General features: G+C 44.6%; 2 protein-coding genes and 1 long non-coding RNA gene across 8 annotated transcripts in view; 1 reads left to right on the top strand and 2 right to left on the bottom strand.

The window, feature by feature from the left end:
- Positions 1–792: 792 nt before the first annotated feature.
- Positions 793–11,482, bottom strand: ERGIC3 (ERGIC and golgi 3). Its single transcript, XM_072631363.1, has 13 exons — positions 9,007–11,482; positions 8,759–8,829; positions 7,779–7,866; positions 7,382–7,501; positions 6,697–6,790; positions 6,417–6,582; positions 5,176–5,233; positions 3,450–3,481; positions 3,010–3,106; positions 2,817–2,881; positions 2,405–2,541; positions 2,260–2,315; positions 793–2,062 (listed from the first exon to the last, which is right to left on the bottom strand). Exons 1-13 carry the CDS (start codon positions 9,092–9,094, stop codon positions 1,983–1,985), a joined length of 1,152 nt encoding a protein of 383 aa, XP_072487464.1. The 5' UTR covers positions 9,095–11,482; the 3' UTR covers positions 793–1,982.
- On the top strand, positions 8,758–24,408 carry LOC140518876 (uncharacterized). Its single transcript, XR_011972037.1, has 2 exons — positions 8,758–8,851; positions 24,112–24,408. It is a non-coding gene; the product is annotated as an uncharacterized lncRNA (long non-coding RNA).
- The window catches only part of CEP250 (centrosomal protein 250), a 53,191-nt gene continuing 40,865 nt past the window's right edge, over positions 13,002–25,327 (bottom strand). For 4 of the 6 annotated variants that reach the window (XM_072631358.1, XM_072631357.1, XM_072631359.1 and 1 more), the window contains 5 exons: positions 24,135–24,248; positions 23,741–23,896; positions 23,474–23,575; positions 22,632–22,694; positions 21,628–22,294 (listed from right to left, as the gene is read on the bottom strand). In XM_072631358.1, the coding sequence (XP_072487459.1) occupies positions 22,031–22,294; positions 22,632–22,694; positions 23,474–23,575; positions 23,741–23,896; positions 24,135–24,248 (699 nt within the window). In that variant the 3' untranslated portion in view covers positions 21,628–22,030. Of the gene's footprint in view, positions 13,673–15,156; positions 15,373–21,627; positions 22,295–22,631; positions 22,695–23,473; positions 23,576–23,740; positions 23,897–24,134; positions 24,249–25,327 lie in introns of those variants that run through there. The other 2 variants (XM_072631361.1, XM_072631360.1) reach the window with 2 other exon arrangements.

The raw sequence follows: 25,327 nt of genomic DNA, 5'->3' as shown, positions 1-25,327 counted from the left end.
AAAGGATCTCAGAGAACCAAGAGGATGCTCTGAAGCCCCTCCAAAAACTCCTAGTGAGTACGCCAAAGGAGGGCTAAGGCAGAATCTTGTGAAGTCATGTTAGTTAGACCAGTCTTTCAGCTGCCAAACTAGGGATTCTAGGCCCTCAGAATGGGTCATGTCTGTTCTTCAGATTCTGTCTTGTCTTACTTTCCTTTAGTTATCAAAGTCCAGTGCACCTGGCATAGGTTTGAGGGAGGAGAGGCTGTGACAGGTGCAGCCAACTCACAACCCCATGTCTCTCCTCACTGGGAGGTCCCCTTTCACTTCCCTTCAGGGTGTTGTGCTGGAGGACTTTGCAGTAGGCTGAATTCTAGAGAGCTGCCAGAGAAGCCCCTAGACCATCTCCACAGGCAGACAAAGCCCACACCATTGTTCCTGATCTGACTGGGAGAACAGATATATGTGGAATTTAGCTTGGGGAAATTTGGTTCTTCTGAACCAAAGGAGGGAGGTCACAGTTAAAGTGCAGATTAGATACCTAACATAGTAAGGTCACAGGCTCTGGGAACTAAAATGAATCCTTCTGGTTTTGGGCCCAGAAGGGATGTGGGGGAGTGATGCTCCAGGTTACACATATATCCAAGAAGTCCCTGAAGTGTGTTGGGCAGGTGAGAAGATACATCTAGCACCTCACCTACCAGTATCTACCCTCATTTCAGGTAACTAAAAGAGATTGTTTTTACAGGAAATTCTTTTTTAGCTACACTAAAGGAAGAGAAATAGGAGAAAAAATGATTCACAAGACAGAAAAATTTTAAAAAATTATTTCTATTTTGTTTTGAAATACAATTTGGTGCCTGATATTTGGGAAATTAATTTTCAACCAAACAAGATGAAGGTAAGTCTTTAAGGAAAGTGTAGACTCAGGAAGGTCTAGAAAGTTGTCCCATCTTGCTTCATCAATCCCCTTCTTCCTCATTCACTCCGTGCTGGGAATAGACACATTACTTCAGGTGTCTACAGAGCAGCAACCTTCGCAAGTCCTTCTTTTGTCTGTTTCATACTTTTCTCTGGGAAAGTTTGATTTCCCAGCTCTGCTAGGAAGTTGGCTATATGCAGGTGAATGGAAATCCTAGAGAAGTCAGTGAAGGGTGAAGTTGAGGTGACAATGTCTGCACTGTGACTAAGGCACAGATGGAACCCAACTGACATTAAGGATAGCTGCAAGTCCCAATCCTTCCTCTCATCCAAGAGAGCCATGGGAAATTGCTAATTTTCCCTTCACTCCCCCTTCTCAGCTTCCATCCCAGTCTGAGGCAAAACACAAAAAGGGAAAGGAGTTTGAATCCCAAGTTAGAAGCCTGGAGCTTTTTACTTCCTTGGCTTCCTGCGGCTGCTTCCTTTTTTCTTGTGCTTCCCATCCCATGAACATCCCAATGGAAGAGTTAGGGTAGACATTTCCTGGGGGGAGGGGTATCCCCTTTAATCCCCCTAATCCAGGTTGTGAAGAAGGGTGAAAGGATCCTACTCCTCGTTAATGCCCCATATGGGCACCTTGTCTCAGCTACTCTTCCAAGCTCTCTTAGCCTGGAAAGAGCTGGACAGAGGCAAGGAAAGGTGAAACATGGGAGACCAGCATCTCAGGGAAGGGGTTCACATTGCTCTGATCCCTGGCAGGTGATTCCAGTATAAAAAAGAGCTGGGTGATGTGGGAATACGGAAGGAAAGACCAGTACAGAACCTCCTTTGAGACTCAGGAGCAGCATGAGAGTTGAGGCAAAAGATTATGGGGGGGAGACACACTTAGACCTCAATACCATCACAACACACAATTTTACCAACTCTTGGGGGGAGTGGGGTAGGGGCAGGAGGATAGAACAAGTCTTATAGTCTGAGGACAGCATTCACAAGGGGTAGAGCCTGGGCCACCACTGGGAAGTCAGACACTGGGAGACAGAGGCCCTGAGTAAGACAGGGCTGGGGTCATGAAGAAATGGTGACTATGTTGCCTTCCCTAATTCGATTTTCTTCTGGATGGCTCGAGCAGAGTGGTAGATCAGGGAGTCGATGAGTCCAGCAACTGGGGAAAAGATCAAGCCCATTAGCAGGTGGCTGTCTGATCCAAATTACCCTCATCATTCCCACAATTGTGAAGACTCAAGGGCCAAGTTCCAACTCTCCCTCCTCCACTACTCCCCTCACTACTCGAGTCTAAGGACAAATATCTCAAGTCTAGACGGGGAGGAGCTGTTGTTATCTACAGAAGGCCAGACTCACCTGTGAACATGCCTCCAATGATGGCACAGACACCAGTAAGGAAGTGGGTGAAGGACCTGGATGGGGGAGTAACAAGGGGGGGTTGTTAAAAGGATTTGGAGAGAGTACCAACTCTGGCCCATGCCCCCTCCCTCCCCCTCCTCACCTGTGCTTCTCTGTCAGTTTGACCATCATGGGTGAGAGCTCATACAGCACAAAGACTCCAGGAAGCCCTTGGTCCCCAATCAGCCCATTAGCAACTTTCTCATGTCTTGTCACAGAGAACTGATTAGTCCTCAGCACCTGGGGTTGGAGAGAGAGGAGAGGAGAAGTAGCACGGAGTAGAGCTGCCAGGGATATGTCCAGCTCAACTCAGATATCAATCAGTCAGTCAACTAGCATTTATTAAAAGTCTACTACCGGCTAAGTGCTGAGGATGCAAAGAAAGGGGAAAAAAAACCTAGTCCCTGCTGTCAAGGAGCTCAGTCTAATGGTTCAAGAGATGCCTTGTAATGGGCAAATAGAGCCTAGGGCAGGGTAGGGGTTGTAGAGCTGGGGGACAGGGGACTCTGACTTACCTCCCCGTTCACTTTCATGTATACTGTGGGAACTACCTTCACAAAATACTGGAACATCATGGAGGCTGGGAGAAGAATGGAGTAGTAAGCTCAAGGGCAGCCTGCTGGCTGTCTCCATATGAACATCTCTGGCCACTCCCCCTCCCCAAGAGGAGACCTAGAATAGAACCCCCAAGCCAGCCCTCCTCAGTACCTTGGGGAGCAGTGATGTTGGTATTATCCAGTGGGTTCACAATTCCTGGATAATCTTCCCCAAATGACAGATGTCGTATGTAGTGAGTCATGTTGATCTGGAGATACCAACATAATGTTCTGGTCATACAAAGGGGGTGGTCCCGAATTAGAGGAGACCAAGGGCATCACAGAGGAAGTTACACCGGCCTCAAACCCATCAGTGGTCAACCTCCCCACTATCCCACCCTGCTGTGGAGGGCTGGTGAAAGCTGATTGATTCCATTTATTCCAATGAAGTCAGGATCGAGGATTCACTAGGACTAGCAACAAGGAGGGGGGGGTGAGAGGATGGGGATTCTTCTTCCCCGCTCCCAGGGGAGCCAGTCTCTAATGATTCTCAAAGCCCAGAGCCCTGGTCAGTCTCTGGGGAGGTGCTTACCACCTAAGTTTAGTACCTACATTGTCTAGTCCAAAGCTCTGCAGGTCGTGAACTAGAACAAAAAGGAGAACAGGTAAGTGGGCATGGTTAAGCTAGAACCTGGTATCCTCAGGGGCTTCTTTGTGACCCTCTCCCCTAGAAGAATGGCCTTCCCATCCTTTCCGGCAGCCATTTCATTGCCTAATCCATGATTTCTCAAGCGCCTTTTCTTCAGCCTCACTGTGTGGCTCCTAGAGCTCCCAGGAAGGGTGACTGAACTGGAGAACATAATGGGAATGGAGAAGAGGGATCCTACCTCTGACAACGGGAATGTCAGACCCCATTTCCTAGGGTTACTTCAGCTAGGGTGAGGGTGCCCTTCTAAAGGGCAAGGCAAAGTTACTGAGAAAAGGCTTTCACATTCTAACTTCCTTTGCAGGAACACAAGTTCATAGGTTTGGAGCTTTCATTATTGAATCAAATGATTGTTTATGGGATCAAAGGGTTAGAAGGGGCCTGAAGATACCCTCCAGTCTATTCTCTTGCTCTCAGAACCCTCCAGATGAACTTATCTGCTGCCAGGTCTAGGTCCTTTCATAATTCTTCTGGCCTCAGTCTCTGATGTTGTAAATAAAGATCTTTACCTTAATCATACACACTATTGTCAACTGCCAAAGACTCAGCTCCATAGCCTAACATCTGCCAGGAAAAGGTGCAGTCACCCTCCAATCCCCAATTCCTGACAAAAGGACACGCTTAAGGCAAGTATGCTCTCACCCTGGTGGGGAGGGAGGAAGGTTAAGAGTTTGGCCACTTACTCTCCACAGCATGGACTGCAGCATGGAGGGGAAAAGGGAAAGAAGAGAAGAGTGAGATCTGGAGTTTTATAATGACAGTCTGAGAAACAGGTATGGCTTGTATGTGTGAGAACATTGGCCATTAAGGTTCCTGGGTGCTCAGTTCTGGGTCCTGAGCCCCAGCACAGGTCCTAGAGTTGGGCAGAGGTGGTGATGAGCAGCCTAGAAAGGACTTTGGACACCTTCAACCAGGCTCTCAGACTTGTGAGGGGGCAGGACATGGACTAGGCACCAGCTTAACCAGCTCCCATGCCCTTTCAGATCCCAGGCTCTGCCCATTCCAGGTTTAGGAGTCTCAACCCCATCTTCCAGTAGGGAAATTTACTTCACTGAGACTTACTATGCCATTCCCTAAATAAGATAAACTCTGATTTTAGGATAAACCCAACTTCACATCCCCATTTTGTTTTGTTTCCCTAAAGACATCCTAACTCTGAACACTGCCCTCCTTCCTGGGTGCTGATTAACAAGGAGATATCCATGAGACTGCCTCCAGCTTACGTCTGATGCCAAATCTTTGGGACATTAGGCATGGGGAACTTAAACTAAGCTCCCTCCTCATACATTTGCTGGGACCCCTGGAGAACAGCAGAGACCAGGGTAGCTAGCTACAGACTGACATTAACTGACAAACAGTCCTCTGCCCTACCCCCAGGTAATTTCAGACATCACAGTCCTAAGGCTAAGTCACTTCCAAAGGATTTTTCCCCAAGCAGAGCAGTAGAGTTGAGGGACAGTATCGGAGAAAGATAGAGAAACAACATAGAGGCAAAGCAGTAAAGTTGTTTATGTTTATGAAGTATGTGTATGGGGTGAAGGTGGGATTGTTGCAGCGGGGAGATTAGGAATGGGGAGAGAGCCTCTTACAACAAATCTCTGACTGTATGTTCTGATAAAAGTCTTCACTCACCATGCACGTGTGACTGCTGGAAACTCTTCCCAGGTGCAAAGTGAAAGTTCCCGGCCACCTACAAGAAATATTCCCTGGTTCTATTCCTTCAGAACTACTGTTCTTCCCTATTTCGGTCAATGGTGCCACCATCTTCCCTGTCATCTGGGGTCATCTTCTCCTTGTCCCACATCTCATCATTAATTCCAAGGAACAGTACTTTCAAGATTTCACTCACATCTACACCTATAATAGTCTAATTTGGTCAGAGTGTAGAGCAATCTGCACAATTTGGCAGTAGGTAGGGGCCAAAATTAAAATAGGCAAAACTTCTTGGGGCCACAGATGGGTTAGACTAGAGACAGACTAGTGATAGTTGGTTGCTGCAGGTCACGTAACAAAAAGGAGAGTGGGCAGTGGCAACCCTACATTTTTCGCTGGTCGCCCGAAATCTCGAAGGTCCATGTTGTACAGGCCTGGTGTAGAGTATGGGAAGGGGGAGGGTGGCAGCAGATCATATAGGTCTTGAATGCTAAGAAAAGGAATATGAACTTTACTTAGTGGGTGACAGTGAGTCACAGGATGTCACTGAATAGGGATAATGTGATTAGATGGTCCTCTTCCACATATTTTATACTCTGGTAAAATTGGACTAATCTCTAAATAATAAATAATTGTCAAATTGAATTGCATCTAACAAATCAAGTTCAAACTCTGTAAACTAGCATTCAAGGCCTTTCAGTGAGGTACCAAATTATCTTTTCAGCCATCTCTTAATACTCTTCTTTTATACAATCTGCACTCTAGCCAAATGAACTACCCAGAAGTACCCAAACACATCAGTTAATTTCCTGCCTCCATGAATTACTCATACTTTTATTTTTCCCAGAATGCATCTCTTTCCTCCCATATCTCCATTTCCTCAAGCCCACTCAAATAGCTCCTTCTCCATGAAACCTTCCCTCCTATGGCACTCTAACTCTGCTCTTTATTATATTTATGGGTGGTGCTTAATCCTACAGCCTAGACTGTGGGATCTTTAAAGGCAGAAACTAAGTCTTATTAAGTCTTTCCTGATCACACAGTAGGTGATCAGGAAATATCTGTTAAGCAGCTCTAGGCAGAAGGCCTGTTCCCTTTTGAGGGCACCATGTCTAGTCTTCCCAGGTGGAAATTTTCCACACGTCAGGAGGTTTAATCAAACCTCATCCCAGAGCTGTCTCCTCTTTCTTTTTGGCTCTGTGACAGGGCCTGGTCCTGACCTTGTTAACTTCTAGGAAGCCATACACCTGACAGCCTTCATTCTTCTGTTCTTGCATCTTTTGGCTGAAGCCTTCACGACGGCACTGCTCAATGGTGTCTGGGTTCTTGAAGGCCCAACCCCTCCGTCGGTAGGCTTCCCGCACATCTTCACATGTGTTACAACATCTAGGAGGGAGGGACAGAGCCCAGCTCAGCATAGGGCACAGAAGAGAGTGGCTCCAGGCTCACAGAAATGCAGCCACATCCTGGCCCAAGCTCACCTGTGTGGGTGACACTCACTTGCTATCCTCAGACTCGGCACCATAGCAGCTTTCACAGCGCTCAGGATCCAAGGAGCTGGGGTCAAACACCTTTTCCTCCTCCTTCCCCAGCTCTGAAGGTAAGCAGAGCCCAAGACATTAGCCAGCAGCAGAGGCAGGCCCAGGTGACAGACAAGATAGACTCAGCTACCGCAAAGCAGGCATTTGATAGAAGCACGGACAGGGCAGGGGATCAATGGCAGAAACCTTCTAAGGGGTTGGGGAAGCAGCAGAAAGGGCAGTAGATAGTCCAATAGCTTTAGTCTCTATCATAGGAAGCCCAGAAAGGCAACAGGCAGTCAGATCTCAAATAACATCGTCGAAAATGAGAGATAAGGACTAGAAGAGTTATGGAGATCAGAGCCATGCTGGGAAGCAACAAAGTAGTGTGGGATAGTGGAAAGAACACTGCAGAAGGAGGTAGAACAGGGGTTCTAGTTCCATTTGTATTACTAATTAATTTTGTGACCTTGGGCCCTGAGTCATTTAATTTCTCTGGGCCTTGGGTGCCTTATTCATAAAATGCCTTGCTTAGAGGCAAGGGATTAAACCATGTGGTCTCATGAATACCCCCCTTCAACTCTAGAATCTGAGGGGCCAAGAGAGAGGGCCCTAGCCTGAAAAGGGGTTCCCAGGGGTTGACTGGGCCTGGCTCTCCTGGTTACCATGACGCTCAGCTTCTGTGGTTACAGGGTGGCCTTCCTTGTCCAGACGTTGTTTGTATAGGTTGTGTTCCACATCCAACTGCTGTTCCCCAGCCACATCCATGGCGTCAATACTCAGATCTAGAACCAAGATGTTTAGACCTAAGACTAGTCCCTATACCCCCAGTAGTTGGGCCTGCTTTTGGAGAAAGAGAGGAAGATGGATAGGGCACAGATGCTGTATCCTCATCTTCCTTTCCTTTTCCCCCAAATAATTTTTCTCAGCATGCAAAGAAAATACCCCAATATCTCCATCAGTATGAGAGTTGGAGGGGAAAAAAGCCCCCATTTTCACTTTTACCAGTATGGTTAGGGTGGGGTTGGAAGTGCGAGAGCATTGGAATCATCAAGCACTTACAAGCACAAGGCATATGGGGGAAGAAAATATCAATGTTGATCTTCAGTTTGTCACCCCGGGACTTGTCAACGTAGAGTTCGGGATGAACCTACGGGTGAAGAGGTTGCCTCAGGCTGGGAGGGGCCGGTTCCAGGGTGGCCACCCTCAGTCCTCTCCTAGCCTCCCTCCACCCCAGAGTTCCACAGCTTCCCACATCAAGCCCCTCTGCACAAAGAATTCCTCAGTCCTAACAACAGTCACAGTATTTATAAACTCCTTGGTCTCCTCCCGCTTCTCAGACACTCTGCTTGGCCCTCCCTGACCTGATGCTCCAGCGCTTCCCCCGTGCCTCCAACCACGTCCCCCTCGGCACTGCACCGCCTGCCCTGGCACAGCCCCAGCACAGCCCCCACCTGCTCAGGGCCCTCTTCCTGCCCAACTGGACTCCCGGCCCCTGGTCCTCACTGCACTCGGCGTTCCCTTCTTTCTGACAATGACCCTCGCCCTCCACGGTATACTTCCTACCCAAGGCCCCTCAAGCCCTCCTCACGGTAGCCTACTCCTTCCCTTAGGAAGCCTTCCCCTTCACCACAGAGCCCCCCAGTATCCCCCCGCCTTCAACCAGAGCTCCCTTGGGGGCCTCCCTCCCCGCGGGTCCCACAGCAGCCCCTGGGGGCTCCAGGCTTCTGCATTTTGTACCCCTCCCCTCTGCTCCTCAGCTGGCTCTTGGAGAGCCCCCTCCCCATCACCCCACGGACCCGCTAGGGGCTCCACTTCCTCCCAGGGCGTCGCCCTCCTCTTGTCCCAAAGAGCCCCGGGGGGCCCCAATTCGTAGCACTGAATCCCCCCCTTTCCCTTCCCCCAGGGAGCCAGGACCTCCCCCCCTGTTGCCCCACAGCGCCCCCTGGAGGCCCTCACTTCACCACCACACTCGGCGCTCCCTCATGACGTTTCTTCTCCCCGCCCCCAGAGCACCCCTAGCGGCGGCCCCGGAAACTCACCTCGGCCGTAAGGTAATACTGCAGTTCGGACAGGAAGAGCAGGAGCATTAGGAGACCGCTGATGATGGTCACTACGGGCAGCAGGGGTCAAAGGTCAGCAAGCCCCTTTCCCTCCGTACTTGGCTCGTCTTCCATAACCAAGCCAGGCCAGTGCAGGGCCCGATGTCGGGGCGGGGTCAAGGGGGCAAAGGGGAGGGGCTCGTGAGGGACACCCATCCCCCGCCCCGACCCTTACCCCCTTTCCCTACCTGTGGCCCCGCCGCATGTCTTGACCCGGAAGTCTTCCAGGGTCTTTGGATAGGCATCGAACTGCTTCAGCTTCCCCAGCGCCTCCATGGGGACCTGCCGGAAAGGGAAAATCAGGGGACCCGCCCAGGGCCGCTCACTTCCGGGATTGGATCCCGCCCCCGCTTCGCTCTGTGGCTGAGCTTAAGCGCATGCGTGGCAGTTAGGCTAGTGGCTCCGCCCCTCAAGCCACAAATTCGTCCCTCTCGCAGCGTTCGCCTCGGCCGTGTTCTCCCGCGTAGGCACAGAACGTCCGAGTCGGCCGGGATCCCAGAACCCGCTGGCCCTACCCAACCCTGAACCAGAATGCCCTCTCAGCCCTTGTTCGAAGGCCTCCAGGGGAGTTTTCCCGCCATCAGGCGTATTCCTTGCAGCCTCCACCGTTGCTGCTGCCCCGTCCCCCGGTGTCCGGCAGAACTAATGCAGTCACTCCCTAGCAGCAGTCTTTAAGATAGGCGAAAGAAAGCCGTAGCTCCCCGCCGCGGTTTGGGTGGGCGGTTGTGCCAGCCAGTCCGGAGCGCAGATACCTTTTATCAGCTTAGGTGCTCCACCTCTGGCTTGTCGACGCCCGTCCTGAATCGCAGAGTAAGGGACAATCTGCCCTTTGTTTCTTTAACGCCGTGCCGTCCTTAAATCTGCCTTCCAGCCACGTGGCACCGTCGACGCTTACTGAGTTAATTACACCGTTAAAAAGCGCTTGTCTGTTTCAGGTGAACTGACCAGCTTCTCCAGCTTGTAGGTGCGAAAGGGGTTTTCTGAATTCAAACATAAAACTTCACATTTACTTTATTAAACGTTAACTTATGGTCCTTGTCCCAATGTTTCAGCCTCTGAGGTCTTCTCTGTCATCCAGTCATCGTATCATCTACAAATCTGATAAGTGTGCCGTCTCTGCCTTTAAGTCGTCTACAAAAAATGTTAGACAGCAAAAGGCGAAAGACAGACCTTTAGGCCACTTAACCAGGCATCTTTTTCCAAGCTGACGTGCTATCATCCAGCTCACATTTCTGTTTTGTGTAGGAGAATGTCTAAGCTGTGAGCCACACCAAGGAAAAGTAAGCGAAAAGCAGAAGAATGGATTACGTGATAACCACAGTAATGGAAAGGAAAGGAATGTTGTAAGACAGAACTTGGTTCAAGGCAATTGCCAATGGACGCTTGAGAGGACTGCTGATAAAACCTACCTCCCAAGATTCAGAAGGAGGTAGTGGGCTGTTTTTATCAGACATTGGACCATGTGTTAGTTTGCTTGGCATAACTGTACTTTGCCGCAAGGGAGGACTCATTCTCTTGAGGGAAGTTATGGGAAAATAATGGTAATGTTAAAACACATCAGATGCCTTTCTAGAATCCAGGTGGACTATATCAGCCAGTACAGTGAGATGCTTTCATATATATGGATATTTTCTTCTTATTGATGGCTTCCTTTGGATATAAGTGCAGTTTCTTGCTCAAAGGGTCACTTTATTTGCTTAATTCCAAATTTTTTTCCAAAATGATTGTACCGTTTCACAGCTCTCCCAACAATGTATTAATGTACTCTCTCATTCCGTAAACTGTCAAACACTGACTTGTCATTTCTGCCAGTTTGCAGGTATGAAGTGAAACCTAAGAGTTGTTTATATTTGTACTTCTCTTGTGATTACTGATTTAGGGCATTCTTTCACGTGGTTGTGAATACTTTGCAATTCTTTTGAGAAATGTTTGTTTATATCCTATGAGTACTTATCTATTGGGGGATGGCTATTAGTTATCTATCTATGTATGTATCTGTCTAAATTGTTGATATGTCTTGGATACCAAATTCTTAACAGAAAAATTTGATACAAGAATGTTTTCCCATTTGAATACTTTTCTTCTTATCCTAGATACATTACTGTGTCTGTACAGAAGCTTTTCATTTTCATATAGTCAAAGTTATCTATCTTACCTTTTGTAATTGCCTCTATTTCTTGTTTGCTTAGGAGTACATCTCTTACCCATATGATTTTTATTCCTCTTCATTTACGGTTTTGTTTATCAGTTCTGTTTTCTCTCTTGCTTTTGTCTGATTATGCATTTCTTCCCCCTCCTTTTTTTCATTCAGTAAAGTAGATTTCCCACTTCCTTTACTCTTCTTTAGCTCGGTTTATTCGTTAGTTTTTAAAATTTATTTTTAGATTTCTCTCACTTTCTTCATTATCCATCTTCTCTTTTTGTTACTCTAGATTCCCATTGTCTTATGCATGACTTCTAAAATTATATTGTCTCTTTTCTCTATATTCTTTATGCAATCAAAGCATGCAAGATAACCACTCTAAGCTCTCCTCTTTAGGGGGTTTCTGACATTACCGTTAGAGTTTGCCCCATGGATTCCCTTTTTCTTTTGTGCCTCATTCCCAGAACAATGCCAGTTAAAGCAGGTGTCAGAGAGGACATTGTCTCATGGTAGGGCCCTTCCCAGCCACACTGATCTGAAATCTTTCTTGTTGCCCTTCCCTCTTCCCCTATATTTGCCTGAAAATCTTCTCCTTGTGTCCATGCTCACCTACTCCTCCAGGTGCCAGCTGCTCTCAGGAGTTCCAACTACCCCCCTTCCAGAACAAGCAGACTTTTCAAGAATCAAATCCCCCAGACCTCATGCAGTGAAAAGTTCTCATTTCCTTTCACTGACCATCTCTCTTTTCCCATAGGAGCATTCATCAGTGGAACCCCTTCTGCCTTCAAAGTAAGGCTTCCTTGCTTCCCTCCCCTTTTTAGTCTTTCCTCCCTTCTCACTCACTCCTCTGTAGGATCTTTCTTTCTGAAACCACAGAGATCACCTTCTCCTCATTGCTATCCAGTCATTTGACCTTGGTGCATTATACACTCCTCTCTATACCCTTGATCCCCTTCTCCCTTTATATGTGCCCTGCCATGTTGTAATGTAGTCCCACAAAAGAAGCATTGATGCACCTGTCTGCAGGGTGTCCACCAGGTTCTGTCCATTATTCTCCTGTCTACCTCTTAACTGTTTCTCCTACGAGATTTCCAGCTTCACCATTTTGTACATCCCTCTGTCTCCCTGTGTACATTTAGAAATATTTGTCTTTCTGTTGTTACTGTTGCTGCTGTTGCCTGTACCTGCTGCATTTAATTCACTCTTCCTGCCATTTCTATTATTTGGGGTATTTGAGAAGCAAATAAGCTCTTCAGTTCTGATTTTCTTTTAAAAAAGCTTTTCAAGTTTTTCTTTATTATTAAAGTCCATCTTTTGTCCTGTGTAATTGAGCTCAGATTTGCAGATTAGGGCACCTGGGCTACATGCTGAGCTCCATTCCTTTTGGAAAACATTATTCCATTCCCTCTTTCTTTTTCTAGTGGGTGAAGAATAGTTGTGCATGATTTGAATTCCCTTTCCTTTGTATTTGAATGTCTTTTTTCCTAGTGGCTTGCAGAACTTGCTTCCGAATTGAAATTTTCAATTCAACTCTGTATGTCTTGAAGTTTGCAGCCTTGGATTTTGTCATCCCCCCCACCCCCCCCGGAGGCTATCAGTGAATATTTTGGGGGGAATTTCATTTTATATGTTTTGAAGTTCTGGGAAGTTCTATTCTAGTATTTCCTTCATTATGCTGTTAAGAGTTTTTGTCTTGTCATATTCTTCTGGAAGACTTATGATCCTGAGGTTGTCTCTACATATCTTGTCTTGAGATCAATATATTTTGCTTGCATAATGAGCTTAATTGCTTAGTTAAAAGCGTAATTGCTTGCTGTATTTTCTTTTATGTTGTTTTTTGTTTTTCTTCTAAGCTGTCCTTCACCTCTCTATATTTGCATCCCTAATCTATTGTTTTCCTTTTCGTTTCTTTAGTGAGGCTTGCCATTGCATAGATTCAAGTTTTTTCTATTCTGCTCATTATTTTTTCTGTGCAAAACAAAATTCTGCTCTCACAATTTTCATTTCTCTTTTAAACCACTCAGCAATAATGTGTTATGTTCCATGTTCTTCTCAAATGACACAGTCCTCTATCTCATTACGTGTTAGATCATTTTCCTTTATTTTGCAGTATTTATTCATAGAAGCATGAACTTGTTTGCTAACTCTGGAGGTCATGTTTTCTTCTATTGTTAGTGTTTTTCCTGTCTATTGTTAATGTTTTTCAATGTCTTTGAGTTTTCTTCTTCCTGAAATCTTTGGTACTTTCAGCATTTCCCCACTTATTTTCTTTATTAGTCACGTCCTGACTCCTTCCTCTCTGATTGTGGTTTGCCTTGGGACTAGATCTCAAAGTGTCTCAGCCTCTCCCATGCTGAGTAGTTTTTGACACCCTAGGTCTTTGTTCCAATTGCTTTTTGGTAGTCAGAATTGATCCCAACTGGGTGCTGTGCTTTTTCCTTCAGGCTTGGTATGGTATTATACAACCCCATTTCCACACAGTATCCTGTCCTGGTGACCTGTCTCATTTTTTCTGTTCCTTAGTTCTCTTGCCTAGCACCAGCAGTTCAGAACCTATTTTTACCAGATATGAGCAGTTTGGAGCTTTGCAGTGTTGGTGCTTCTAGGTTGCAGCCCCTGGCAGGCTTTTGCTTGTCTTGGAAAGCTGTGGCCAAGCTGACTGTTGAGGTCCAAGAAAACTTCCCCAGCCTAGATCTAGGTTCTCCATGGCACTGGAAAGAGGGAAGAGAGACCGAGGTGTAGGGGCAGGTTTTGATGTAAACCTGTGTTGTTTCCTTGGGTCTGCTAGTGTAGCCTTCCTATCAATAGTGTGGAGGTAAGGGAGGGGTGCTGAGTGAGCTCATGGTCAGTTAGTGTCAATTCTTGTGTTTGGGACTTTTTTTAAAACTTTCTTCTGGGTTTTGGTTGTCTTAGACCTTGGAGATTGAAGTTGCTTAATCTTTGGCACATTATTTCTGTTTTGGAGATGACTAAGAGGTCATGGGGATCAGAAAAAATGTCTAGTCCACTATCTTGTTGCTTACATGACCTAGACGTCTCTCCACAGTCTTTAAAAAAAATTCTTTTAGAGTTTGATGAGATTTTTACCTTAACACCCAGAGCCTACTTCATAGCTCCTTTTTATACAGTGAAAAACACAAAGAATAAGAGTCACATTTCAAAACTTGCAAACATTATCAAAACAGGTGAGCCATGGTTTTTTATTAGTCTAATAAAGTTCAGTTTAGTTTTCAACCACATTGACTTTCTGCAAGTTTTTAAAAGTGATAACCAACATATATAGTTTGGTTGCTGACTCTTCAGCCTCCTTTTGTTTTCTGAACAAATGTACACAGATATAGCATAGAAACTCCTTAATCATTCGGCTCATTTGAATGGAAGAGGCACAATAAGTATATGCAGAAGCAACATAAGGAGAATAAATATAATGGCACCTGTCGTTGAAGGCTCGGCCTTGCTGAGACTTGTCTGGGGCTGTGGGTTCAGAATTTGAATGAGATGAGATATTTGGAGATCATCTAACAGTTAACAAAAGGGTTTATTCAACCTGGTGTCCATGTACACACATCTGAAGGCCCTCTTGCTCATGAATGATTCATGGATTTCCTTCAGAGTCTCCTTGGAATCCATGTCTCAGGACATGGGCACTTGAACTCTTCCCAAATACCTCTAGGTTCTCTCATTATTTCCCTACTTATCTTAGATTTCAACAATGTATTTGCCATTTTTGTTGTTTCCAGTCCAGAGTTTATTTTTCTTGGCAGAGAAAGCAGAAAAAAATTTACAGTTCAGTAGTTCTGCCTTCTTTCCCTTGTCTATTATAGTCTTCCCATTCACTCTAAGCAGCGGTCCTATCCTTTATTTGAACCTTTTCTTTCCCCTAATGTATCTAAAAGAAATCCCATCCTAGTTATTGTTCTTATTATTCCTTATTCTGAGCTTCAACACTCCTGACATACAGTAAGATCATTTCACATTTTTTTCTTTCATCTTCATACTTACCCTTACTTCTATGTACTGTATATGTGACTTACAAGTCTGAGTGAGTTTTTAAATTTACAAATCAGTGAGTTTTCTCTTAATCCAAATTAGTTTCTTTAGACAACTTTTTCTTTTCTGAGCAGAATTGTTTATCTTTATTATTTTTATATATTTATAATATATAATATATAATATTAAATAAAATATAAGTATATTTTTTATATTATCTTTAAAATGTCATTACTGAACATTTTCCATTTCTCCTGGGATGATTTCCCTTATAGAATTCTAGTCCATGGGATGTTGGAAACCTGCCTTTCACCCTTTCGCTTCTTATTTCTTTTAGAGTCCAGAAAAGATGAGGATGTGGTAGGGCAATATATGTTTCTCCCCCTCTTCCCTTTCTCCCAGTAGGAGCAGTAATGGCAACCTATGATTGAAGAAACACATGGGTAATAGGAAGGAAAGAAACATTTATTAAATGTCCACTATGTGCCAGGTACTGTGCTAAGCTCTTTAAAAATAGTATCTCATTTGATCCTCATCAACCCTGTGATGTAGGTGCTATTATTATCCCATTTTACCGTTGAAGAAGCTGAAGCATACAGGCTGTGACTTACTCAGGGTCATAAGGTAGTATCTGAGGCTGGATTTGAACTCAGGTCTTCCTGACTTCAGCTCCAGATTGGCTAGAGAGGGGAGTTTAAGGTTACTATTCTTGAACCCTAACATTCTTTGTAGAAGAGTGGAGTTATTGAATTCTCTAGGCAATGCAGTCCTAGAGTATAAACTTCTAGCAGAGAAAGGAAACTTCCTGGGCCAGCACTAGCTTTGAGAGATATATTGTAGGTAAGCAAGTTCAAGAATTTCTGAATCTAAGGTTTGTATACCCAAACATCTAGAGAATCATTTTTTTGATGTAACATATTTCTTGGAGAAAGCAGAGGACAGGCTATGTAGTTTCTGAGTAACACCCTACTTGGAGAACAAAGCCATATAAAATGGAATTCTGAAGAAGAAAGAGAACAAGAGATCATAGAATCTTTAAAGTGAAGGATGTCCACTAGGACACGATGCCTTATCTATCACAGGCATCTTGTCCTCCAATCTGGTCAACCACATTGTCAGTGTGGTGGTAGACATCAATGTCACAGTATAGGAGAAAGTTCAGATAGCCCTGGGGAAGGATGGTAAAGGTAAAATGGCCCTCTTCCCAGGCAAAAACAAAATGCTCTTAACTAGTCTCAGCCACAAGAATAGACAAAAAGGCATTAGAAAGGTCAGAAACCCCATAACGCACACTTGGGACCTGGGATATCTAGTCTATCAAATTGATAAGATCAAGAACAGCCTCAGTGATTAGCATAACTACTCTGTTAAACTCTCTGCAGTCCACTATAATGGGCTAAACCCAAGGTTCACTTAACACTTCATGTTCCTAGTACTCATCTTCATTTCCATTGTGACTCCCTCTCCCTTACAGCCCTGATCTGAATGGGCTACACCTTTTCCAGTAAAACCTCTGGACTGGAGACCATGCTTTTTGGCTATGTTTTATTGTTACTTCCCCCTACAAGCATCATCTCTTCCACTCATGTAGTTACTAAGGTCATAAGTAAGTTTGCCTTCATAGCATTGTCTTTCAAAAATAAGAGTTCTATGCCCAAAGGGCAGCCAAACTGTGTATGTCCTTTGATCCACCAATATCACTGTATTGGGCTGTGTCCCAAATATATGTCTGTATCCCAAAGAGGAGATCATAAAAAAGGGAAAAGGGCCTACATGTACAAAAATATTTATAACAACTTTTCTTGGGGTAGCAAAGAATTGGAAATTGAGGGAATGCCCATCAATTGGGTGATGGCTGAACAAGTTGTGGTTTATGAATGTAAAGGAATACAATTGTGCTCTAAGAAATGCTGAGCAGGTGGATTTCAGAAAAACCTGAAAAGACTCGTATGACTTGATGCTGAGTGAAGTGAGCAGAGCCAGGAGAACATTGTACATGTGATGATCAACTGTGATAGCCTTAGCTCTTCTCAGCAATACCATGATCCAAGACAATTACAAAAGACACATGATGGAAAATGCTATACATATCCAGAGAAAGAGATATGGAGTCTTTTCGCTTTTTTTTTGTTTTTTCCCGTTTCTTCTATTTCTTGTTTCACAACATGATCAGTGTGGAAGTGTTTAACATGGTTGCATACATATAACCTATATCAGATTGCTTGATTTCTTTGCAGGGGGGGAAAGGAAGGAGAAAGAAAAATTGAGAACCCAAAATCTTATAAAAAATGAATGTTGAAAACTACCTTTACATGTAATTGGAAAAAAATGAAATACTATTAAAAAGTGAGTTGTCTCAAATTAGAGAAATTTCACAGAGGGTTATCATGCAAATTTAGGGTGGAATAGGTGGGTATTATGGTAACAAGTAGCAATGCTGGGATGGGCTAGAATAGTATATTGTATTATAGTGGGGAGTGGATGGATGTATGGACAGGGATTGAGTTGCATGTGGTCTCCTTTGCCCCCTTAGGACAGCATGTTGGCTGGTGGCCAAGAGGAGTAGTGAGATGTTAGTAAACATTTATTAATTGCCTGACATGTGGAGTCACTGTGCTAAACTCTGGGGATATAAAGAAAGGTAAAAAATAGCCCTTACCCTCAAAGATCTCACAATCTAATGGGGGAAGCATCAAGTAAATAAATATGTACAAACAAGTTGGAAACAAACAACAGAGGGATGGCACCGAAATTAGAGGGGGTTGGCAAAGGCTTCCTGTAAAAGGTAGAAGGATTTTGGCTGAGAGTTGAGAGAAGCTGGGAGGCACAGAAGAGGAAGAGCATTCCACATATGGAAGACAGTGAAAATGCCTGGATTTGGGAGATGGGGTGTCTTGTTTAAGCAACAGCAAAGAGACCAGTGTCACTGGATTGCAGTGTACATGGGGGTAGAGTGTAAGGTGTAAAAAGACTGGAAAGGATGGGGTAAGTAATGAAGGGTTTTGAAAACCAAACATTTTATATTTGATCCTAAAAGTGGTAGGAAGCCACTGAAGTTTATTGATGGGGTATGTGTGTGACATGGTCAGATTGATGCTTTAGGAGGATCATCTTGGCAGCTGAATAGAGGATGGACAAGAGTGGAGAGACACTTGTGGCAGGGAGACCACAATAGACCTTGGCAACAGATGGAGTATGAGGGATGCTCTTTGGTTGGAGGTCCAGAGTTCTGAAGGGCCCAGGTTTACATAGGATTTCCAGACAAAAAGTTGGTCATGGTGCCTGTCATGTTGCTGGTGAGGCATTGGTGTCAGGGAGCATAGATCAATAGTAAAAGGAGGATATATAAAAAATTAACCAGAAAGGCCTATGCAGGATGAGGAAAATGGAATTATAATTATGCCATCTTGCTGGGAAGTTCAGCAGCCAGTTCTAACTAGCATGCTAGAGTTGTGTACCTGGAGAAAGTCCTGGGAGAGTAGGACCATAGTCTCCTCCATTTATTCAATTGTTTAGTTTTTCTTATTGTAGCAATCCAGGGGATTTTTTTATTTTGTTTTTTTAACTGTTAATAATAGCTAGGAAATGCCCACCCTGGTGCTATCTTTATTTTTCATATCAGTCTCCTTTAGCAGTAGTTTTACCAGACTTTTTAGTTGTCCTCTTTCCTTGGCCAAAGGCCTACTATTCCTGTATGTTAAGCTGTGATCCAGAAATTCAAAACCTGTTTTCAGACACCAGAACTATAATTGGATCTTTTGGATTTTGCTACTACTTAGGGAATGTACATTCAAACAAATAGTGAAGCTTCTTGGGTAACATATTTAGGAAGGAAAAGGGATCTTACAACATGTCCTAATAATAAGAGTTGAAATTATTACAGTTAAGTGGGAAGATGGAGGAATAAGGCAGGAAGTTACCTGGCTTTCCCAAATTTGCCTTCAAATAACTTAACTCAAATTGAATTTTAGAGCAGCAGAAATAATAAAAAGTTAAGGTCCAGCCTGAGACAACTTGGGAAGACTTTGGGAAAGATCTGACCTACCTGCACAGTACAACAAACAACAAGCCTTGGGGCCATCTGTGTCTGTGACAACCCGAGCTTCAGCACCTTTTGTCTCAATGAGGAGAGCGGGGTAGGGGGAGCAATTGGAAGCTGTTCAGGGGGAGCAATTGGAAGCTGTTCAGGGGAAGGCTAGGGGGGCGGGGGGACTCCCCTGGCACTGAACACAGGACCCAGGTGCTGCTGACTGAGTGTGGTAGTGGATGGAGCTAACAGAGAGCAGTGAACACACACCGGTGACTGCAGTTGCAGAGGGGCATATGCCTGCTAATGTGCAGAATAGATAAAATGGTGAAAGAGGCACAAAAATCCAACCAAGAGAAGAATGCCTTTAAAAGCAGAATTGGCCAAATGGAAGCAGATGTACAAAAATTCACTAAAGAAAATAATTCTTGAAAGATTAGAATTGGTCAACTGGAAGTTAATGATTTTATGACACATCAAGAAACAAACAAAAGAACGAAAAAATGGAAGAAAATATGAACTATCTTATTGGAAAAAAAACTGACCTGGAAATGTGAGGATGGTGGAAATTTTTGACAACACATAAAAAAAGGAGATATATTTTTATAACAAGCTCTCTTTCACTACTGTTTTTTCATGGTGTAACCATTACATACTCTAATATCAGTCTGCATGAGGAAATGGAAAGGGCATTGAAGAAAGGTGGGGCATCCAGCTAAACTAGACCAAACACATACATCAGAGGTGTGTGCTAAAGGTGACACAATTTTGAGGATATTGAGGGATACTCAAGCTATCTGAAAGGGAAAGATACCAAAGGAGTGGGAAAAAAATCCAATCCCTTATTACCCAAAAAAGTAACTAAGAGAATATTAAGAACTGCCAACCCAGAGGCTTCCTTTCCCAGCTATCCACAACTTTTATGAGAATTTTATATATATATATATTTAGTCAACAATTGATGGAATAGTATAAAGAATACAGATTTCCACTGGACTTGTTTGTGGGCCATAACAAGAACATTGGATGTAGCAGAACTACTAAAAAAGTTGCCACTGTCCTCTCTCCCTAACTTGTATTTCTTATAAATATGACATAGGTGTCTTCCCCCCAATAGAATATAACCTTCCTTGACAGCAGAGATTATTTCATTTTTTCTATCTGCATCCCCAGTGTCTGGGGGACATCATACGCACTTAATACATGACTATTGATTAACTGATTGGAAAAGTTGGTAAGTTACACAGCAAGATAGATAGCCATCTTGCTGCATACAAGGAAGAAATCTAAAAGAAAGGCCAGGATGGACACCCACCCCACTGAGAGAAGCATATATGGGAAAATGTACAGAAGTCACACAGGACAAAGAAATGTGGCTTGATAGTGCTCTGGACCCCTGGAAAGAGCCCAAACATCACCAATATCAGAGATTCATTGAAGTGCTTCAACATTTGCCCCTCAGTTCCTTTCATCTCCTTTGCTTCTGGACAAACCTCCCAGCTTAATGAATGGATTAAGTGGCTTTATGGCAGGCAGGGGGTCCTACTTCAGCAATGAAGTATTCATTCCCCAGCTGTCCCATAATAGCTGGAGGTAAAGCCTTCTTAACCTAGACTGACCAGCCTTCTGTTAGACAGTCTCAGAGGCAGCTCATGTTCAAGGTGGGTGCCTTCTACCTTACTTTCCATTATTGGGCTCTGACTTCAAGAATCTTGTTCTCTGAGTCCCTATAGCATGGATGAGGAGGATTATTCACATTATAGTGCTTGAAAATTCTGGAAACGGAATGGCTGAATAAATTATGGTATATGAATGTAATGGAATACTATTGCACAATTAAGAAATGATGAACAGAAAGACTTCAGAGAGGCCTGGAAAGACTTATATGATTTGATGCTGAGTGAAAGGAGCAGAACCAGGGGAACTTTGTGCACAGCAACAACCACAGTGTGCGAGAGTTTTTTCTGGTAGACTTAGTATTTCACTGCAATGCAAGGACTTAAAAAAATTCCCAGTGGTCTTTTAAGGCAAAATGCCTTCCACATCCAGAGAAAGAACTATGGAATTCAATCGCAGAATGAAGCAGACCATTTTCTTTTGTACTACATTTTGGTTTGTTATATGATTTCTCCAATTCATTTTAATTCTTCTATACAACATGACTAAGGTGAAAATGTATTTAATAGGAATGTATGTGTAGAACCTATATAAAATTGTATGCCATCTCAGGGAGGGAGGAGAAAGGTAGGGGGGAGGGAGAGGAAAAAAAATCTAAGTTATATAGTAGTGATTGTAGAATACTGAAAATAAATAAAATTAATAAAAAAAAGTAAAAAAGAAAATTCAGGAAACACTTTTCTTATAGTACTACAATTTAGTGGCAAGTACTCTCTAATTGTTCCATGCATATGATTCTTGTCTTTCTAAATGATCTGTGAATTCTCTGAGAGCAAAGCATAAGGGATATACTTCTATATCCAACTCAGTCCCTAGCACAGGGCTAGACACATGGCAATTCAATAAACTTATGCTGACTGATGGATATATGGATATATGGAAGTGGCTGGAGCTGAGCTGGCCTCAGAACTGTCATGAGCTCATACAAGATGTTGATTCCACCTTGCTGACAAAAAGGATAGAAGACGAAAGAAAAAGAAAGAATACTTTATTATATGGGGTTAAAGTAAAATAGATGGATTCAATAAATACAGGTAAACAATAGGGTGGGCATCTCAGTCAGGGCTCACCCCTCTGTGGGAAGCATCTACTCAATCCAAGGACAAGCCAGGGAGAGAAGGTATCAGGGGAAGGGGCCCACCCTGACTCTTATGGCTTTGTCTTTCTAGCTGAGACCACTGACAGAAGCAGTAGACTGGCCTTGCATTCTGGCACAGAAAAACTGGCTCTAATTTTTCCTCTGGCAAACCCAGGCTAGCTATAGGGGTCTTCACTTTCAGGAAGCAAGTGCAGGGAGGGGCCTGAGCCCTTCACAGGTATATTGAATGAGGCCTCTCAAGCTGGCCTAAGTCCTGCCTCCACTATATACCATCAGTTACTGGGAGGTAGCCTGGGCTGATCTGGGAGTGCAACATAGAGGGGATGGCCTTGGAGATGTCAGATTGCGGGGCAGTGACTTATCAAGCTTTCGAGCCTCTGCCTCCAGGACGTTGGCTTCAGGGGCCTGAGCTACGGCCCACAGTGAGTGGGAAAGGTTGTGGTGCAGGTCTGTCAGCTCCCGGCTTGTCTGCACACAGCGGGAGATGTAGTCTTGTTTCTGCTGCTGCTCCAATGCCAGCTGTGCCTGCAGGACAGACACCTGTGGGGAGTACGAGGGATGCCTTTCTGTTGGCCACTTGTCCCTAGACCAGGTGGTAACGAAATTCTTCCTCATGTCTCAAACAGGAAGTCCCCTGCTCTCTGAGATATGAGAGGTGGTCTAGAATATGATTCTATCTTGGTGATAGCCTGACCTCTGATTGTTTTCCGAGTCTTTCTCAATTAGACAATGAGATCTTAAGGGCAGAAATTATACCTTATATCCCCCCACATGCTAGGAACAGGTTGACACAAAGCCAAAGCTTAATGAAGACATATTAATTAAAGTCAGCTTCCAAAAAGGGTTAAAAAAAGACACTAAAGCCACAAGCACTCACCTGCCTCTGTAACTCTGCCACATGTTTCACTTCTGAGGGAGTTTCCTGTTCCCCATTTTCATGCTGAGAAAAACATGATCACAACTCTTTAGGGCTGCCACTCATCCCTTCCCCTGTCCCCAAAAGTCAGGGTCTCTGCCTTCCATGGCTTCCAGAAAGCAAGAGTAGGTATGCCAGTTAAAAAGGTATGGCATTCTCATGGCCATCCCTGGGAGGCTGCCCAGTGTGGCAAAGAGGACCCTGGTGCTATGGATTCTGTGTAGCCTGAGGGTCCAGGGAAGGGGAGACCCTTGGGAGAACAACAACTCCCTCACCCCACCTTGCCCACTCTTATGGTATATGAGCATACCTGGTTCTGCTGGTGGGGAGGAATAGATAAGGACTGTATAAACTAGACTAGAGTAGAACTAACCACCAGACTATGGGTAAGCCTAGCTAAGGCAAGGTGCCTAAGGCAGCTGTCTTGTATACAGGCAGGAAGGATGGACAGTTACATGGTAGCCATCAATAAACGAGTCCTGAAGCCCAAAAGATTGGGCCTACAACTATGTAATACAACAGAAAGGCTGTAGTTCCCGCCTCCCTGCGGTTGAGGGGTCAGTTAGGCCAGGTCATACATAGCTTCTTCCTCTGCTGAACAGTGCTTGGGAGGCTAACAAGAGAACAGGCAAGCACTGGGGGTCAGCTTCCTCATCTTGAGCCTGGTCATGAGAGGCTCCAAGGTGGGCTGAAGTGTCCCACTTTCCAAACTGGGTCCTATTCTCACCCCCTTGCAGAATTCTGGAACCTAGATACCTTGACAAAAAGCCCTTCCTAGCTTAGGAATTAGGGAAAACAAATACCTGCTGAGCTGGTGTGAGGCTTGTGCTCTTGTTGAGCAGGGGAGTGGCAGCACGGCTCATGCGGCTGAGATCCCTCTTTAGCTTTTTCCGCTCCCGCTCTACCTGTTGCCAGGGAAAAGATAAGGTCAATCCTTCTGGGCATGGATGTCAGAATGGGGCCTCCTTCCCAGCAGGGGAAGGCCAAAGAGAGAGATGGGGAGGAAAAAGACTGCAGCTCAAAAAGAAGTGGGTTCAGATGGGTGAGCTGCCTGGGGACCAATTACTCACCTGCTCTAAGGTGATCCTTAACTGAAAGTTGTATTGCTGAAGCCGGTTTCTCTCGTGCTCCAGACTCGCCATGGCATGCAATAAGTACTTGAGCCTTTTCTGCCATCGTTGTGTCTTCTCAAGTTCCATACAAGACCCATCATCTGGTCCTGTGGCCTGAAGGAGACACTTTCCAGTGAGATGTGCACTGGGAAGCCTCTCAACCAAGTTGGGGAGAAAGGGAAGGGACAGAGGTCAGACTGCAGCCACTCAGGCACAGTATTCAGAGTCCTGATTCTGCCAGGATGGGTGCAAGGCCCCAGAAACTGGCCAGGAAGAGGGACCACTGTTCCTCTCCCTACCTAATCTACTTTCCCTTTTGTGATCCTCAGCTACCCAGCCCAGTCCAACTCACCTCTCCTCGAGCTGCACACTGGTTTCCCTGGAACTCTGGCTCTGCCCCAACAGCTAAGCCCTGGCTCTGGGACTGCTCCTCCTCTAGAGCTTGCCTTGTGAGCCGCAACTGTTCCTGTGTGGTAACCAGGGAACAAGGACATCACCTCAGCCAAGATCTTCATAAAAACCACATCTTCCTCTCACTGATTCAGGGATAAGAGAGCATCCTTTCCTCCTCCCAGGCTTTGCCTTCAGTTGAACCCTTCCCCAATTAAAATGGCTCTTTGATGGTATTAACTATTCCACTTGTCTATTATATTCCAATAGCTTAGCACAGTACTTGGTACATAGTAGGTACTTAACAAATGCTTTTCATCCAAATCCATTTTCTGTTCCCACAAGCCTGCCATGTTGGTTACAGTGAACATTGCCTCTTTTATCTGCTGCAAGCTCCCAGGAATCCAGGCCTATGTCTCTGTCATTAAATTCTTCAGATCAGTTGGTGAGTGGGCCAGGGTTAAGAGCTCAACATATACTGAGAGTGGAAGGATGGATGGACCCACCACTGAATGGAGAATCAATGAGACCAAGTACCATGAGGACTGAGTGCAGGCTGGGAAATCTTCTAAAACTAATCTATCAAACTGCTGATCCTTCTTATTCTGAAGTACCAGGATTGGAGGAGTGTAAGTTTGTTTGATAATATGCCAAACGACAGGAGCATCAGGCAATGACAGGAAATATCTCTTACAAACAGAAGCAAGGGGGTAAGTTGTGGTAGTGACAGCCCATGTGTCATCTTGAGCATCATACCGTAGGTTACCAACTCCATAGTTAGTATGTTCTTGCTTGGCCCCCAAAGTCTTTCTTTATTACTGCCCTCCCAATATTATTTGATGATATAGATAAGGGAAGGTAGGAACAGAGGTCAGGAAAGGCATTCCCAAGTTCAATTTAACAAACATATGTGAAATACTTATTATGTACAAAGAACACTGTGGTAGGTGTGTGGAGGTAGGTAAGTGGGGATGAAGAAATACAAAGCTATACTACCTAAAATCAAGGGTCTGCCTTCCAGGATCCAGTAGGGGGAATACAACACTTACATAACTTTATTAGAAAAGAGAATGAAGTAAGCTGCATAAAGGTGGGACAAACAAAACGTTATGTGAAGTCAGAAGGGACAAAAGTGATTGATGGGTTGGCCCAGAG

The sequence above is a fragment of the Notamacropus eugenii genome, chromosome 1 (assembly GCF_028372415.1).
Source record: "Notamacropus eugenii isolate mMacEug1 chromosome 1, mMacEug1.pri_v2, whole genome shotgun sequence".
NCBI lineage: Eukaryota > Metazoa > Chordata > Mammalia > Diprotodontia > Macropodidae > Notamacropus > Notamacropus eugenii.
The sequence above is the reverse complement of the archived record's forward strand: the minus strand, read 5'-3'. Positions and strand labels throughout refer to the sequence as shown.